Consider the following 18875-nt stretch of genomic DNA (forward strand, 5'->3'; position numbering starts at 1 on the left):
TTCTATTTATTATGTGCTACATATGCATGATTATAAGGTAAATCAAATAATTACATGTTACATAATTACAAATAATAAAATGATTCAAATGATTCAGGTTTACAAAAATCACAGTTTCTCTCACACATACACAAACATGATCCTACTAGAGTCAAGACTCGGTATGACTTGCTAGGTAGGGAACTGTGCTTTCCAACTGGCAGCTGACCATTCAAAACCCAAGACGCTGGCTACCACCTCACTATCAAAAATGCAGAAGCCCACTAGTCAGGATGCTTGCGTTGCTGAAAGAAATGAGCCACTGCTTTCACTGATAAGCAGTATGTACCAGCTTAGCAGCAGTACACAAGAGAAAAGGAACACAGCAGACATCAGTGTGTAACAGCTGAAAGTATATGGGAAGCCAACTGCTCTAACCTGCTGTTGAGCAAAATTCTCTGGTGACACACCTACTTGAGTTACATGCTCTTGAGTTAGCATATTTCTATATTTTTTCAGTTGTTAAAGCAAGACAATTTTAATGTAAGCAATCAACCCTGGTCTGGTACATATATGTGTGTGTGTGTGTGTGTGTATATATATATATATATATATATATATATATATATATATATATAAACAAAACACCCCACCAAACAAGCCACTGCAAAAACACACAACACTGACAGCATCAGCAGGGAAAAATATGCCTTGAGTGCAAGACTTGGGTCTTTTTAGAGATTAAAAATAATTAAGCAGAAGCATGTTCAATGTAATACAGTTAATTTAATTCTGGTTTTGTTTCTAGACAAAAAGGCCAACAGAAAAACTAAGCTTCAGTCTCCTATAGTGATGGTAAGGAGGTTTGTTTTTGCAAATAAGTATGTTACAACTTCTGAGTCTGGCAAACTGGTTACAATAAATTTCCAGTTTTCATACTGAAGTCAGAGCTTCAGTTTAGTTTTTGAATGTTAAGCGCTTCTCCAAGACACCTCAGAGACAGCCACTATTTTTCTAACCCACTAACATACAAGTTAGTTCAATGTTATGAATCTGTTTTACCTCACATGTAATCAGTTTCACTCGAGAACCATTTAAACCTAAGCTATATTACAAATGGGAAAGATTATTTTTTTCTGAAACACGATCAATAATCAACTTGTTGAATTGTACAATAAACAGACCCCATTAGTTGGAAACAAGAATGGAATACACTGGGCAGAGAATTCAGTTAAGTTCATCACTATTCCTTCTTACCTTCAAACAGGGAAGAAAAACAGCATAATGCATATCAAAGCTATTGTCTTTGGCAAACTCAATAAATTATCGGAACACAGTGAGACACTTTATTTTAGAACTCAGTACAGTTCTCCTTCATTCCTTGAGTCAGAGGCCAGGAAAAACTATATCCTAAATCCTGATGAGAATTCCCTATCACACACCAGAAAAATCCTCCTCCTAGCCTCCATCTCTCTTTTCCCCCTCTATATTTTTAACTTTGTTGTCAACCTGTATACATCAAACTCAGCAATATCAAAAAATGCTACTCTTAAAAACTTTACATTGCTGATGTTCTTCCAAGGAAAAGAAAGAAATAGCCTTTCTTTAAAAAGGGCAGTGGGTTTGATTTTCTGTTGAGTTGGAGAGCACACAGAAATCAATCCATTCTTGCTCCCACCACCAAGTCTGCTTTGGAAGGAGTAACAAAGTCTAGGTTATTAGGGCATTATGAAAACATAAGTGGCAAGTAAAAGAACAAGATACTTCAGTCCTGTGCCAAAAATCCACACAACATTAAGTCATTCTACCATTTCTACAGTAATTAATACTAGAAAGGAAATAGGAACAGCAAATAGCTCATGTGAACACCCTGCTAGTCACTGACAGTAACTGAAAATTTGGTCTGAGGCTCTTCATTTGTCTTTAGATATACAAGTTAAAAATAGTTTACACAGTGTCCTAAGGTGCTGCACTGCCTTCTCTTCCAAGAAAAGAAAAAGAAAAATGTTTTCAGAACCAAAGGAACAGGTCACTCTTTCTAAATACTTTTGCTGGAAGACAAACTAAAAAGTGCCAAGTAGTGAGAAATGTCATTGTCTTTCTAAAAACACCTGATATTATGCAACTTCATCTAATAACATACAAGTCTGACCAAAAAAAACCCTCATGCAATCAAGGGGGAAAAAAAAAAAAAAAAGAAAAAAAAAAAAAGCATTGGGGTTTCTGAAATTAAGAACACTACTTATTCGTTGAGTGTTCCTAGACTGAAGCTTTCAACTGGCAATCTGAAGTTGCTGTAAAAGAAAAATGGACATAGATTCTATTTCCTCCTCGTACCTAACTACATAAGCATTAAACTGACAACATTACACAAAATCCGCACCATAGATAAGAAGAAAATAATCTTTGAAATGGTTGGGGGGAAGAAAAAAAAAACAAAAAAAAAAAAAACACAAACAAACTTTAAAAAAAAGCTAAGAAACCCCAAACACACACACCCCCTCCCACAGAAATTATCAGAATACTCAGAGGGAGTTACATATTTCCACTTCAAAAAATAAAAATCCTAGTTCTTTCTGAATAGCATATAGACGGAATTACAACAGAAAGATAATCTATTTTCTACTATTACCGGGATACTTGGGCAAATATTATCCACAGAAGCATTATAACCAGCATTACTTAATAAACAAAGCACATACCACTCTGGCTGCTCTTTCCTGAGATTCACACTTCCTGCAAAACCAAGGTCCAGTGGGTACTTGAACAATTCCATAGCAAGCTGTTTTGAAGAAGACAAAATATTTCAGCAAACATAAGTAGCACTACAGTACTACTACTACTAAGAATGTTATTAAAAAAGCTTAGTATCTTACATCATTTTAATAAGTTAAATTGACATCTATACATTTCACATGAAATCCTGTCACAACGGTACTAGAAATGAAGTACAAGCTTCCACTTAAAAATCTATGCAAAATTTGTTAAATAAAATAAAATTCTAATGTACTTGAAAAGTAATATAACCATTCAAAACCAGCAATGCTTCATAAATGATCTGTTTTGCTATTTATTTACCAGCAAAATGGGCAAAACACTTCACAATAATAAACACCCGTCATTTATAGTAAACTCTTTTTTAAGAGAAAACTAAAAGCAACTAACAAACCCAAGTTTGTCATAAGACATTAATATACTTAGTTGCAATCAAGTTCTCTTACTTTGTATGAGTAAAATAACTGGTCTTAAGCAGGAAATCCATAATAAACTGAACAAAGATCCAAAGTTTGCCTTTTTTTCCCCCCTGAAAACTCATAGAACTGTAAATATAAACTAAACTGAGCATCAGGGCTAGGTTCAGTTGCAACTACAGCCAGGCTACAACATAAATCTTTAGGAAAGAGATTTTTAGACATGCGGATTTCTCTGCTAAACAGCCATGTCTATTTTTATAGTCTAGAAAAAAAAGGTAGGAGTTTCATAAGAAACTCCACAGAAAAAGAGTTGAGTAATTTGGCAATACTGTTCACGTTTGAAATGCACAGATCAAGAAACTTTAAGAACTGCTGAGGGAAAGAAAATACAAGAATACAAGTGCTGTGAGTATATTCTAATATCTGTAGAAGTTTAACAACTAATAACAAACAATCAAAAAGCCAAACATTTTCCTCAAAAAGATAATCCTGAATCCGATATAATATTTTTAATATCTCAATTCCCAACAATTATATGTTACTTAGACAAGAAAATCTGATTTAAGTGTGTAACTAGAAAAAAATATATACATATATATGATAAATTAATAATTAAGAAGAAAGCTGAGATTAAATTAGTATCTTCTAGTATATATACAAAAATACTATTGGTTTTGTGCTAGCCTGAAGAAGGAAAAAACCCAACAAAACAGTAATGCAATAGTAGTATAAAAAAATGTCTGGCTAATACACCTTTCCTTCTATGAAGAAAAGCCAGTGAAATAATTCCCTATAATATAGATATATGTAGTCATATTAAGATCAGTTGTCAGATTTTCAAACACATTATCCAAGTACTGACACACCAAACTACCTTGGTAAGCCCTTTCTACCGTACAATAAGATCTTTAACGTGAGAAAAAATATCTTGTTCTCGTCGCTTCTATATTAAACACAGATGAGGGGGACTCTGAATTCCTCTTTAAAGATGAAGAGGGAGATTTTAAATGTGCAAATCACACATTTAAATTAGCAAAAGACAGTGCAGAGTAAGAAACTAATTACAGAACGCAACTCAGAGATAGTGCCGGCAATAGAGCCAAAGGCAACACGAGTTGGGCAAAGACCAAAGTTAAAGTTCAGTACTTTTATATCTGCAAACATTAACACAGTACACCTAGACCCTAAAAAAAGTCCACCACAGGCTTGTGCTCTGATGCACTGTGATATCCTTTATTGAGTTCCCGGACTTCCTTTGGTTCATACTTCCACTACTACGCAAAGCTTCTTTAAAAACATTGTCTCATGGGTAATAACTGCTGCCTCAACTTCAAATAAGGACTACCAGCTTTAACCATGAGAACTACTACTTTTACCACAGAAAGACTAGTGGACATGCTTCCTCTACCACCTTCACATGACACATCAAATCTAAAATGTAAAAACATCAATGATACAGAAAATCAAAACATACAGTTTTTCTTTTCTTAAGACTTCTACAACAGTTTCTGGATTTAGAAGAAGCAGTGCTTTGAACACCTCCTGCCAGATTCAAATGCAGATTTGTACCTGGCCTCAAAGAAAAAAAAAAAAAAAAAAAAAGAAGTTCAATATTCTTGTACCCAGTTTACTGAAGCGTGTGTCTATATAAGGAATATCTCCTAAAACAGACTTTTGTTGTTCCCACTATTTCAGCTCCAAATACTGCTATTGTAAAATTATTTCACTGAAAATATCAGCAGGGCTCAAGACGCAAAGGAAGATGTCCAAGATAATACAAAAGTAATAGCTGGTTCAGGTATGACTTCTAAAAGTATTAGTGTTTTAGTGTTCTTTTTCATGATCCTAAGGTTCCTCAAAAGCAGGGTTAACTTACTGGTTAACATTACCCAGCTTTTAAGCCAACAGAAAACTGATTCAAAACCAGACTAATTTCATAGATCCTGTCAGCTCCCCTCTGCATTCAATCCAATATTAACAAGAATAAAGAAATTATTTTGCAAGTCTTCTTAAATTATTACTATTTCTCATTATTTGTCAGTTTGCAATGGAGCATACACCTGAAACAAAGTTACTATATCATCTTCAACACAATTTTAGACCAAGTATGAGAGACACGTTAGTAGTATTTTCATATGTGCTAAGCATTCAGATTAATGAACTGGACTTAGATTTTCTGTCTCCTCCAATTTGTTCACCACCAAGAAAGAGTCAAAGAGCCAGCCATGGAGATCATATGACTGCTTGGGACTTGACACACAAATAAACTACTATCTTATTCCTTTTTTCTGCTACCATAAGCAAAAGTCATCATAACTTCCTTTCTTACAATGTAAGCAGCAGAACCCAGTTTCTCCCTCTGCTCTCACAAGAACGGTCAACCCAGTGACAGGAACAAACAATCATACATAGAGAGAACATGCCAGCTTGTGAGCTGAGCTGGAAACCAACCAACCAGCCTCCATTAATCCAAACAAATCCAGCATCAGCCATTCCAACTAGCACCCTCCCCCTGCAGAACCACAACAGGAAGTCTCTTCATCTACCAGGAAACATCAGCCAAATGACATTCAAGGAAAGGCAGGCAGAGGAAGAAATCACATGACAGCTAAGTCTTTCCTACACACCGCTCCCTTCCAGTCCTAAACCCTCCTCTTCTACGGGCACTCTCTCAATTTTTTCTAACTTGGGAAACAGGAATCGAGTATAGGGAGAAAGAAATACAGCAACAATTGCCAGAATAGAGATTAGTAAGAAGTTCTGCAAAGAAGGAAAGGAGTTTTCGGTAGTCTTTTGGCTGCTGCAGCTAAGGTTGTTAACAAGAGTGCAAAGATGGTCTGGAAAGCATAGAGCATAGACACAGAAGAGGTACAAGGGAAGGAGAAAGGGAAAAAAACCTGGAAGGGGAGTTCTTCCTTTCTCGTAGCCATAATATAGGAAGTCCCACAGGAGGGAAAAGACAGACAGACTGGAAGAAGATGACAGGTCAGACTAGAAAGCACGAGGCCCTAGAAACTGGCTTCACAGGTAACAAGAGGGAGCTGGGAGGGGGGATGGGGAGAAGAAGAGGAAAAAAACAGCCAAAGGGGGGAACGGGGGAAAGCAGGCCCAAGGCAAAAGGACAGTGAACATCAAGAAGGAAGTAGCGAGGCTGGAGGCCAGAGTGGGTGAGCTGGCACTCGCCTGCCTACTCACCTTGATGCACTGCGACATTGCAGCCGTGCCCGTCGCAGTAGACAAGCGGGTTCTCGGCCCAGCCCCTCTCGTCGGAGCACACGCAGCAACCGCCGATCATCTCCTTCATGCTATTGGAGAACTCGCCCTCCAGTGACACAGGCAGCAGCAACGGCTCGCTAGAGACCATCTAAGGGTTAAAAACACCGTCGTCAACACCGCACACGCACGCTTGACCCCCTGCCTGCCCCCTCCCCCGGCGGTGTCTCCCCTCAGTCACTCAGCCGCCGCCGCCGCCACCGCCGCCACGGCAATGATTTAGGGCCCATGACCGCTGGCTGAGAGCCTCTTCTCGCCCCGGCCCGACCGGCCAGGCTGTATCAGTCAGGCAAAGCAGGCAGGGGCAGCCCGGCGGCGGCGCGCTGAGGAAGACACCGCACAGCAGGCAGGCAGGGGAGCGGGGCGAGCGCGCAGGCGCACTGCGCGCCCCCGCGGGGAAGGCCTCGGCCTGGGCCTCCTCGCGATGGTTCACGAGCCGCCCAGGGAACGTGAGCCGCGGCTGGAGCACGCGCCCCCTCCCCCCCGCCCCCCAACGGCTCCAACCGCCGCGCCGAGAGAGCGTGCGCGAGCGAGTGGCGCCCCGCCAGGACCGCCCGCCCGCCCCTCGCCTCGCCTCGCGCGCCGGCCGGAAGAGCCAGCTCTGCGGGCACCTGATGGCCCTGGCCCGGCCCGCCCAGCGCGCCCACCGCCCCGGCCTGCGAGCCGCGCCGCCCCCGCTCGGGCACCCACCTCGGCGTGCTGCCACTCTCCGTCCCCCGGGCGAGCCATCTCCCCGCCCCGCTCCCCCTCCCCCCAGGCCGGCCTAACCCTAACGCGCTCCGAGCCGCCACCTCCCGCCGGGGCCGCTCGGCGCGCCTCCGGACAGACCGCGCGAAACCGCCTCCCTTCCCAGCCCGGGCGAGCGTTAGCCGGGCTTGTTGCTGCCCCCCTCCCCCGGGTGTGTGGGGGGGCGGGGGAGGTGGCAGACATGCGCCCCGCTCCCACCCGCGATGTCACCGCTCATGCCCCCTTCAGGAAGGCTGCAGGACTCGCCCCGCGCCCGCCCTCCTCCCGCTCCGCAGAAATCATTTTTACTGTCTTGTTTATTTTCCCCCTGATGTGACTGCGGGACTAATGCATTCCCGCTCCCAACTTTTATTATCCTGTTTATATCCCCTCCGTGTGCCTGCAGGACTAATGCATTCTCGCTATTACGCCACTTCCCTGCCCTCACCGCAACTGTTACTATTTTGTTTATTTTCCCTTCGATGGGGCTGCAAAACTAATGCATTATTAATCCCGCTCTCTCTTCTCCCCCAAAACTCGTCGTGCGGATGCAGCGCTGCGTGGCTATTGCTGCCAGAGCAGCGAAAGTGATGCTGCATAGAAGATAGGAGAAATAGAGACACCGAGGAGGCCACAGAGGCTCAAAAACAATGTTCTTCCACACAGCTGTTACCTACTTTTACTCAGAGGTGGATATGCCTTTCTAGAAGTTGGGCGTTGGGGGTGGGCTGTGTTAGTAAAACAATTCTGTTGTCTCTCTTAATTAAAGGTAGGGAAGAAAACCTGGGGGGAGAGAGAGCTGAGGTGGTCAGCAGAGAGGAAAATCTCAGGCTATTCAATTCTCCATTGTAAGCAGGTATGCCTGTAGCAGAAGGAACTAATTGTGGTGATTGTTAGAAGCACTGAGAAATTAAATGCAGCCTTGCTAAATTCTGCTCAGTCGCTTGCCCCAGAGCCAGCATTTATTTATTTATTTATTTATTTAGCGTTGGGCAAGGAAGATATCACTGACGTATCTTCATTATCATGCTAAAAGGCAGAGAAGCTGAATTTGTGCGTGGACTGTATTTTTCATGACGATTTTGCAAGGCCAGTTTAGCTGATACGGTATCTGTACAAATCACAACAGAATTATATACATTCCGGGACGCACCACTACTAGACATATATATGTGGGTTATATTTTATACATTGTTAACTAACAAACATCTGCACTTGTGTCTGGGAGTACGACAAACTGCTACACGGAAGGGAGCGGTGGGATGTTCACAAGTCTCTACCCCCTAGAGACTTCCGAGTCTGCAGTTTGCATGCAGGATATCTTAGGTCAAGCTCTTTTCTCTCCTTGAAAGTTTTAAGTTAAATTATTTAGATAGAGAAAAAAACGGAAGGCAGGCGAAAAAGGAATGATGAAAGTAGCTTTCTAGATTAAGGGCCCAGCCAAACATGCGATTAACACAGCCATTTGAGACACATTCTAAACATTTCTCTCTAAATATATGTTCCAATATCCTTGAGAGATTAGAAATTTTTAATGCACATGTAAAAAATGGGGTCGGAGGAACTGGAATGTAGTATGTTTTAGTTTGTGTAAAATCAGTCAGAGATTGCTCTCAAAAAAAAAAACCAAAATCCCACATCCAAATGTCCTATCTCAACACTGAAGAATACAAATTTGAACATAAAACTATTTACATTATAAAACATACTTAAAACACTATCTTTATTACTTTTAAACCTTGTGAAAATACCCTGAAAATTGCAGGTGCATGCAATTACTTTGTGAGGAAATAAAGCAATTAATATATCTTGGTGTTTTAAAAAAACGCAAATTATTTGAAGCTGATAGATACTGTGTCCCAGCCCTTCTTCATTCTTGTCAAGAAAATGACATCTAATTTAGAAAGCATTCTCAATGATTCTGCTAACCCTGACAAAAAAAAAAAAAACATGGTACAGCAGCAAATCTGTCCTTTATTTCCCTGACAGGTAAATTAAAATAAATATCCTTTAAAAATTAAAATATATTAAATATATTTTAATTTGTTGGGTGAATTTATACATTTAGTAAAACTTGTATTGTAACAAACAATTGTAATTTTTTCCCATAGCTTCTTTTTTTTTCTTAATTCATTGAGGTCTTCCTGCAATTTCTTCTTTGAAAAGCAACTAGTACAATTCCTGGGTTTTTCTTTTTTGTTTTGTTTTTTTTTTTTAATGTTAATTATTTTAAGGCTCAATTTTTAATTTTATAAAGAAGCACCATCAAAGAAAAATTAATCACTTTGCAACAAGAGTATATTCGTGAAAAACCTACTGTATAGTTTTCAAATAAAAATATTTTAATCTCACACCATGTAATACACCACCTCAGTACTAAACAGCCTGAAATTTTGCTTTGGTCAAGATTCTGTCAAGCCTAATATATTCAATTATTTAATGAAACATTTGTTTTATGTCTTATGGATTTCTGTTTAATTCTTTATATAGAAAAAATGTATATGGACTGAAAGAAACTCCATGACTATCACCTTATGGTATTGTCTAATATTTGATGAAAAAATTTAGATAACCTCTTGGTAGTTCTGTAAAACAATCATTTAGAGAAGACCTTTGAAATGCAAAATAGGAAAAGAAATGCATTACCACTAAATAAATACTGCAAACACTAAGCCTATAACAGCTATGGAATCAGAACATAAAATCTTGTAGCATATATGTTCTTATGATTGTAGTATTTAATAAGCACTGACATGACACAGAAGGCCAATTTTCTTTTTTTAAAAAAATAAGCCTGTCCTTCTTATAGTGATATATAAGAGATTAAAATAATTAGAGAGGAATATAATTCAGTGAGTAAGAATGAATAATTTCATTGTTAATCTAACTGCAAGGAGAAAATCCAATTCTCTTAAAAGGACCCTACAAAACCTAGAAGCTAAACAAGTTAGATTATAAGAAACATACCAGAGCATTATATGTTTTCTTTTTTTTTTTTTTAGATACTTTCTCAAATAGAGTGAATGCATAAGTGAAAGAAAATTACACTCTCCAAATGCAAATTGTTTTTAAAAGTTTAAGGAATTCCTCACGGAAATGTTAGCATACATTGGTGTATAGCAGTTTAGCTTCATTAACAAAAATAAGGGAGTATTCATCTTAAATTTTTACTACCAATTAATTGGTACCAACAATAATGCTAAGATTTTTTAATACTTGGTTAAAATTTAACTTTTTTTTTTCTAAATTGTGCAAAATCATCTTGTAAGTTTAGTGAACAGAACAAAGCATTGAAAGAGTCTTTCATTTAGAAAACTGCATTACCAGTGTGATATAATCATCAGAAGAGTCTTCCAGGAATAACAGAAGCAGCATAGACATTATATAAAATGCATACTATATTAGAAAACATTAATTGATACTGGGACTTGGAGCTGCAGAGTGGGGAAACTCACTTCTTTCCAGAAAGCAAATTTCTCATAGCAATTTTTAGTCTGTTTTCAGATGGAGTCTTTGTTGAGAAAGCTTAGATCTTTACCTATGTGCAAAAGGGTACATGCTCCAGCTAAACAGATGCAAGTGAAAACAGGAAAATTGCAATGACTTAGTGATATTCAATAGGTAGAATAATACATCTCCTGATTATCCATTTAAAATACATTGATGCTTGTCTGCCTTTTGTTTATATGGGTTTAAATCATTAACACTCTTCACTGATATAATTTCTAATCGTGGGTATTTGCTTCATTTCTGGGAAGGCCGCAGGAAAATGGTCACTTTACACAAAATAAAATGCGACTCTTGTGTGTTGACCTTTGCACACACTGTGTTTTAAACGGCAGTCTGCCTTAGATCCAACAAATTATTTCTATGCATGTTCAATTATGAAGGATATAGCGTGTCTACAGAACCTGTATTAAAAAATGTTAATGTATCTTTACATGCTTACTCTTAAATTGTACTGGGAAAGAGTGACGTTTTATTTTTCCTCCTATTCTTTAATGTACTGCTCAAATCTGTGTTTAACACCTATCCAAATGCAATGTACTGAATAATTTAATAGTTTCAACATTTAACGTGTGGTCACTTCTTGACCAGGAGTTTGCATGCTATATATTTATGTGTTATGCAAGTACAGGTAGCGGCATCAAAGGTCATGTCAGTGCATCTCCTGGACACCATGCCTCTTCATATGTTGTGTTATTTTCTTTTGTGCAAATGTAATTACAAATTTTGTCATTCTTTAGACTGCAAAGAAAGGGGGAACTAATTCCACCAACTATTGTATTCATTTTCTTGCTTTTAATTGTATTATCACCTTTGGAGACTTTGGTAAATTCCACTTAACTAGCAGCAACGGATAAAACTGGTGGTTTTCAAGTACTGCTTCTGTTACTAATGTTGGCATTTAAATGTTAATTTCAGACTGAGGTTTACAGTAAACATGAAACAAGAGATTTTCTTTGAATGAACAATCTCAAAACAAAATTCTAAATAAAGGAATCCTGGCACAGGATGTTTTTAAGCGTAATTATTATTTCCTTTTAAAGATTTAACATTCCCTAAGTGATAGAAGTTAAAGACTTAAATGTGACATTTAATTTATAATTCTCTACATTAAAAAGGCATTTAAATGTTAACCACATTTTTATGTGAGTCAAGTCAAAGTAATGATAATTACAGTATGATACAAAAGAACCTGAAATAAACTTCTCGCAAACCATATTGGATATTAATGCTGTATAAGCCCTGAAAAGCTGGTTTAGTAAACTCTGGAATTTAGAGGGCTTTTCTTTAGAGAAGAATAGTTCATTTCAAAGTTTGGATTTTTATGAGGTATGTATTCATTCATTGGATTTTTATTAAATACATTTACATAGCATCACTGCAAAACCAAGCCTCAGATTACTTTTCTTCTACAGGCATATCTCTATGTAGGATTTGCTAAATTAACATTCCATATAAATTAATAGCCTTTTTTTCATGTTTGTTGTGTTATGATCAGCAGTGTGATACTGCGTTGCATCACAGGTCACATTTATTTGATTTCAATTTAGGAATGGTATCTGTACCACATATTAAATACAAGAAATGACATGCTGAATTTCCCATCCAATATCTTAAATATAGACCTATTTTAGATGGATTTGTATAAACAAAACACATATATCTAATATAGGCGTGGGAAAGGAAAAGCTGGTTTGTTATATGCTAAAACAAATTGGAGTAAATCAACCGCATCCGTGGGCTGTATAAGCAATACTACTCTGCTTTTCCCAGTACCATTTGGACAAAACAATGTTACTTTTTTATTTAAAGTGTTTTCTTCTCAACAAGGGGCCACCACTTCCCAATCTCAAAAACACGCCCCAGAATATGTTAATTAATTGTATTGTGTCTCTGAAAGAAAGAGGTTGCCAAATGCAATAAAATTTAAGGAAAAAAAAAAAAGTCTTTCGATCAGTGAGCTCCGTTCCCACTGCTAGTTACCATCTAATTTCAATTCCACGTATATATACATAGATACATTTCCTCGAGGTACAATTTTGACCATTAAAAACTGCCAAAGAGACGAAAGTCTAACTTGACCACATAGGGTGTATCTGGGAAGCTTAACATTCCTGGCGAATTAAGCGCGCAAGCCTCGGATCACTTTTTGTCAATCTTCCTATGGTACTTCAGAGTCGGGAATGTGGGTAATTTTTATATGGTGGTACTTCCCAATTAAAAATAACAACAATGCTCCTTTGTGAAAAAAAAAATAATAATATATTAAATATGTCAACACATTCCACACAAATACAAAATAAAGAGCAATGAATAATGGCAACAAACGGTCTCTCACTGACTATTTTTTTAATCTTCCCTTTCAATAAAGACAGTTTTCAAATAGCGATATATTGTTTTAGTAAATACAAGAGCGTTAAAAGTCCTTTTGAATGATGTTTTCTAAATTTGTAGTTACCTTTAGAAAATCACCAAGCAGCAATCAAGAATAAATGCATCTCCAGAATACTGAAGTAGAAGAAGTAAAATAAAACAAAACAAAAAAATCTTTCTTTCCTCCATCTTAAAGTTAATGCCTCTAGATATTACCAGGGTGGTGTTTTCCTATTAAATATTACTTGCATCTTCAGCTTTCAAATAACATGGATGCTTTTTACCATCTAAACTGAACTGAGCTTTTATTTGGAGGAGTCCCACAAAAGCCTGCAAGTTTACAAAGACTGAAAGAGAAGTCCCAAAGTGTATTATCTTAAAACAATGACTGCAAGCATGCAGCTTCCCAAGTGTGCGAGTGTGCGTGGGGGGAGGAAAGTCACTTCAGAATTATTTTCAGCTGGGTGATATCCATAAACATAATCCTTTAACTTATTTTACTTGCTGCTCACGATATATGCAAAACGTTAATTTCTTGGCGATACATATTTAATTTTTAAAAACCTAACAACAACAAACTAGACATCGCTTCTAATCTTTTAAAACAAATTCTCATGCACTCAGAGATAACTTACTAAAAATAATCACAGTTCTCCTAGAAAGGATTTTCTTAAAATATCTAGTTCTCTACAAATTCTTTCCTCATCACAAATATGAGCCCCTACCCGTTTTAATTTAATCCTCCAGAAACAACGTGCAAAACCATGTTTTTTCCCTTAGCCGATCAAGGGCACTTGTTGGAAATTTTCTTGAACATCAAGTTAGTCAATTCTTCCTCTGTGTAAATACATGAGAAAGTTCAGGTCTGAAATGGAGTACCGAAATAATTTAATTTCTAATTATTTTCAGGAAAAAAAAAGGAGAGACACAAACACTTTTCCTACAAAATACATTTTTAAAAATCTCAAACCAACACACAACGATCACTTGAGGGGGACAAAAATATATTAAAAAAAAATCCAGACATCAAGGTGCTTATATGAAAAACAGCATAAGATTAATCGTCATTTTTATAAGCAGACTCCTTCCAAAGTTTTCTGTGGCTAAATTTATTATTCCAAATCCAGAGGTTCGGAGCAGTTTCTCCCGATTTCTTTAAGAAGTCCTGCTCTAAAATCCACCCACAAACAGATGTTACTTTCCGTACAAATCCCCTGCGGTAGTGGGTTTGGTTTTGGTTGTTGGGTTTGGTTTTTTTTTGTTGTTGTTGTTGGGTTTTTTTTACCTTTCGAGTAACACGTGAGCTACAGCCTCACAGGAGCTCCCTCAGCGGATGGCACTTCTAAAGGCTCCTCTCTACTTATGTACCCCCTTCTCTTCCCGGACCCCCCCGAGTTGCGGGGCCCAGCACACAGAAGCTTGCGGGGGGCCCGGCGGCAGCGGGGCCGCCCGGCGGGAGCTCTTCCCCCCTCCCCTCGCTCCGGCCGGGCAAAGCCCCGCAGGCGGAAAGCGGCGCGAAGGAGGCGGCTGGGGAACAATGGGGGAGCGCCCGGAGGAGATGGAGCCCCGGCTGCGCTTCCTCGGGCCCCGCTGCCCAGCCCCTCTCCCGCCGCCTTCCCGCGGCCTCGCACGCTGCGCTGCCGGAGAGCGCGGGCCGCCGCCGGCGAGCTCCCGCCCCGCTCGCTGCCGGGCCGACGCGGCCCCCTCCATGCTCCCTAGGGCAGCCAGCCCGGAGCCCGCCCCGCTGACGGCAGACCCTCGCTCACCCTTGAAATCCCCCAGGCAAGTCTGCCAGTTCAGCGCCGCGCTGCCGACGGCACCCACGGATTTACTCTCTCAGCTGCTCGCCCCCCAAACTCTCCCGCCCCCGGAGGGCGAGCGGGGCTGCCCGCCTGGCTCGCCGCCAGCCCCGCTCCCGAGCCTATCCCGGGGTCGGCGGTGCGGGCGGGCCGGCCTATGGGAGCCCTCACCCCTCCGCCGGCTGCCCCCGGCCTCCTTCCCGCCGGCTGCCCGGCCCGCGCATGCCGTGAGCACTACCCGCAGGAGAGGAGGCAGCACTACAGACCCGGCCCGGCCGCTGCAGTGCTCGCTGCTTCCCTTCAGGGGACGGTGCTGCACACAAACGACGGCTCAGCATTGTTCTCCTCTCTGACCCCCAAATCGCCTTTTCCCCGCCGCAGAAGCCGCGGGGAGAGGGGAACGGGAAGGACCGGGACGGAGGACGAAATCGGGGGCAGGCTGCCCGCCCGCTTTGCAGGGTCTCTCGCCATCGTCACCGTCCCCGAATCTTGCCCTCGTGGCGTGCCTGCAGCCTGCCCTTGAAGCCCACCTGCAGCCCTCCCGAGCCAGCCCAGAGCTGCCGGTGTCAGCCCTCCCGCCCCGCGCACTCGCCCCCAGCTGCTTTTGCTTTGACCTGCTGCGAGGATGGCCGAGCACGCCCGCGGCCCTCAGACCCATCGAGCCCCAGCGCTGGCACCCTGCACCCGCCTTCCTTCGCCCTCTTGTCCCCTGCTCGCAATGAGTGGGTCCTTCACGTGTCCCTTTGCCCAAAAACTCCACCGAGGCTGCAAGGGCACCTCTCCGTGTTTCAGTCACCGGAGCCTCCCTCTCGAGTTTCTGCACAGGATCAGCCGCTTCACACACCCACAGGCGAAAAGAAAACCCACAGCAGTAGCAACACAAGGCACAATTTGAGGGTTTCATCCCCAAATTTATGCAAAGCATACTGCTTTTTAATCTCCATGGGCTTGATTTGGGGACCGAGCGATATTCAAACGATAGCGCTGTCTACTTTGCTGCCCGCGAGCCGAAGCCCAGCGGGATGGCGTGTTTCTGGCCGCCACGTTAAAAGCACCGAGCAGTGGAAAACGAGACACCGGGATCCAGCGGAAAACTCAAAGCGTGTGAGGAAGAGAGCGGGAGCGACAACACAGCACTGAGGAAAAACCACGGCTTGATTTAAATAATTGCATAATATTAGGATTTAACTTATAAATGTTTACATTTGTGTGATTTGATTAATGTCACGTTTGATTTCCTTAAAGCCACTGACAAGGTCTTGTAAAGCACGAGATTAACGTCTACTAGTAACGTTCAACAGGCAAATCCTCTTCCCGGCACCCGGCCTCCCCCCAGACTCGGGCAGGTAGGGACCCCTGCCCCCCTCCGAAGCCTCGGCGAACGCCCCTTCAGCCCCGGGCCCCCCAGCCTTTCCCTGCCGCCCCCCGCCACAGGGACACCCCGACCCCCTCCCGCCCTGGAGCTCGGATTTTCCCGGGCTGGCGGGGGCGGGGGCGAGGCGGGAGGCACGAGCGCGGCCGGCGCGGGGAATTGTGGGTAAGAAAGTGGTCGGGCGGCAAAGGAAGCGGCGGGCGAGGGGGAGGGGGTGAAAGGTCAGCGGCCGAGAGCCCCCGCGCCCGCGCCAATGGCGGGCGGCGCCTCGGCGGGCGGGCCCCGCCGCCGCCAACAGAAGGCCCGGCCCGGCCCGGCCCCGCAGCGCCCCGCGCTTCCCTCACAGTACCTTGGGGCGGCCGCCCGCCCCGGCTGTAAACACCGAGTGCTTGTGTCCCGGGCGGGCGGGCGGCGCTCCCGGGGGATGGGACGGGACGGGGCCCTGCCCGCCGCCCTTTGTAACGGTCCGCGGCGACGCCGCGCGCTCGCCGCCCGAGCTCTCCGCGGAGCCGAGCGCCGGCGATGTTTGTTTGCACACAACCCCACCCCCACTCGCTCTTTGCTCTTTGCTGCAATTTATTTGATTTGCAAATAATTGCAGATTTTTTTTCTCCCCCCCCCCCCCCCCCGCCCCCCCTACCTCCTAACCTCCGCTTCCTCCCTCGCCGGTTACCAGGGAGATCCGTCCTTCCCGGCAGCGCGGGCCGAGCCGCCCGCCGTGGCGCGGGGGAGGCCCCGCACACAACGGTCCCGGCTCGGGGGCGGCCCCGCTCCCGCCGGCCGCGGCTCGCCGCCGCCGGGACTCTCCGGTGAGTTCCGAACCATGAAATCCGCAACTTCGGCTCGCGGCGGGCATCGCCGCTCCAGGGGTAAAGCGGGTGGTGGGGGGAGGGTTTTGGTGAAATCGCCCCCCAACTTTCTCAGCGTCCTCTGCACCCCCGCCGCCGCCCAGCCTCTGAAGGTAAAGTTGAAGCGGGTCCCCCCCGCCAGGCCCCCGCCACGGGACTCGAACGGAGGGGGAAAATGTGAAATGTTCGCACGGAGCAGTGGTTCCCTTTGTTCTTCCATTGTTTCTACCCGAAGTGGCGGATACAAGGACAAACGCTTACCTTCTCTTCTTTTTTTTTCTCCAAAACACACACGTTCCCACCGGTTGCAAAAGGCACGGTCCACCTTGGAAGCGACTACAAATGTCGGGAGAGTTTGTATTCCATTCTTTTTCGCTCTCTGCTCTTTTTAGCCTAAGATTAAGTTGCCGAGCACGTTGTTGCAAGCTGTAGCCCCCCGCCTTAGTGAATGGTCACGTTTAGGACCCTCCAAGTCCATCCTAATTCTGCCAGTAGAATTGAGGGTATTGGAGGTCTAAACTTTCAAAAGGAAAAGGGCCTGCGTCTATCTAGCGGACCTGAAAATGCACTCGGTTCCTCACTTCCACAAAATGGATATAAACATTTCACCCCAGACAACTCCATGAAATATACATTTTAAAGCTTGAATGTAGAAAAGCTGTTCCCCCAGTTGAGATAAGCTAAAAGCAAACTGGTGTGGAGAAAATCTGCCTCAGTGTATTCTGCGGCGGGAATTGTTTCTGTCTGGAGTTTAAAACCAATAAATAAATAAGAGCATCATATAGAAATATTAAGCATAAAGTTTAAAGGGAAACAACCTCCCAGAGGAATGTGCTACCCAAGGTGGAATGGCGAATCACAGCTTTTTAAAGTGTCTCTTTCTCGCGAAAATTACTGCTTTTCATTCACCCCACCGCCCCCCCCCGCGACCAAGGCAAGGAAGAGGAACCCGTTTTTTGCTTTCTTTGTTGTCCCCTCAGTGTTTCACACCCAGCCACACAGACAATTCCCCCCCCAAACCTTGCTTTAATCTGATTATGATGAGATTTGCTGATACAATGAATTTTTGAAATGATCCCTCTGTCTTAGTGAGCGGGATGCATATTCCCGCTCCCGTCTCCAAGGCTCCCCGCCGCAGAGGGAAGAGGAGCAGTGGGGAGACCCCGGGCCCCGGGGGGGTTGGGGGGTGATGCAGCCACCTCCTCCAGCGCCCAAGGGCACCCGGTTCATCCAGCCCAGCTCCCTCGGGCGGTGGTTGGAATGGGATCCCGAAGTGCCTTCCCCCCCCCCCCCCCCCCGCATCATCACGCCTTTGCCAATTGAAAAATAAACAAATTAAAAAAAAAAAAAAAAAAAAAAAGGATGCAGGCAACCCAAGTAATTGTGGAGTGTGCCTTGTGTCGCTCCTCGCCGCCCCCCCCCCCCCCCAATGTGGCCTTCATAGCAAACTGGAAGGCTGGTTTATTTCGTAGGGCCATGTTATAACCAGCAAGGTAAATAGGGAGTCGTGGGGGGAGGGAGGGAGGGGAGGAAGGAAAGAGAGAGGGAGAGGGGCAGGGGCTTTCTTTGATAGCGTTTAATTGGAATTGAAACATTCTAAGGCTGTAAACATTCTTTATTTATTCAGCACACATAAGCGGGCATTGTTTTATCACCATCATAATTACGGTGTCCTTTAACTGACTGATAGCAGAGGAGATAAGGGAATGCGCCTGTAGCTCCAGATCAAATCGCTGGCTCTCCCCGGGTCACCAGGATCCACACGGTCCTTGGAGATGAGGAGCACCGGAAGATTGTGGCCTGG

At 43.4% G+C, this 18875-nt stretch overlaps 1 protein-coding gene across 5 annotated transcripts in view; it reads right to left on the minus strand.

Moving 5' to 3' along the window:
- Window positions 1-6812, minus strand: part of MLLT10 (MLLT10 histone lysine methyltransferase DOT1L cofactor) — a 129400-nt gene extending 122588 nt beyond the window's left edge. For 2 of the 5 annotated variants that reach the window (XM_086742178.1, XM_086742177.1), the window contains exons 1-2: window positions 6369-6810; window positions 2682-2761 (exon numbers count right to left, since the gene is read on the minus strand). In XM_086742178.1, coding sequence (XP_086598304.1) covers window positions 2682-2761; window positions 6369-6537 — 249 coding nt within the window. In that variant the 5' untranslated portion in view covers window positions 6538-6810. Of the gene's footprint in view, window positions 1-2681; window positions 2762-6368 lie in introns of all 5 variants that reach the window. The other 3 variants (XM_086742179.1, XM_086742180.1, XM_086742181.1) reach the window with 3 other exon arrangements.
- Window positions 6813-18875: the final 12063 nt, after the last annotated feature.

Source organism: Chlamydotis macqueenii, chromosome 2 (genome assembly GCF_036417535.1).
Source record: "Chlamydotis macqueenii isolate bChlMac1 chromosome 2, bChlMac1.mat, whole genome shotgun sequence".
In the NCBI taxonomy this organism is placed as follows: Eukaryota; Metazoa; Chordata; class Aves; order Otidiformes; family Otididae; genus Chlamydotis; species Chlamydotis macqueenii.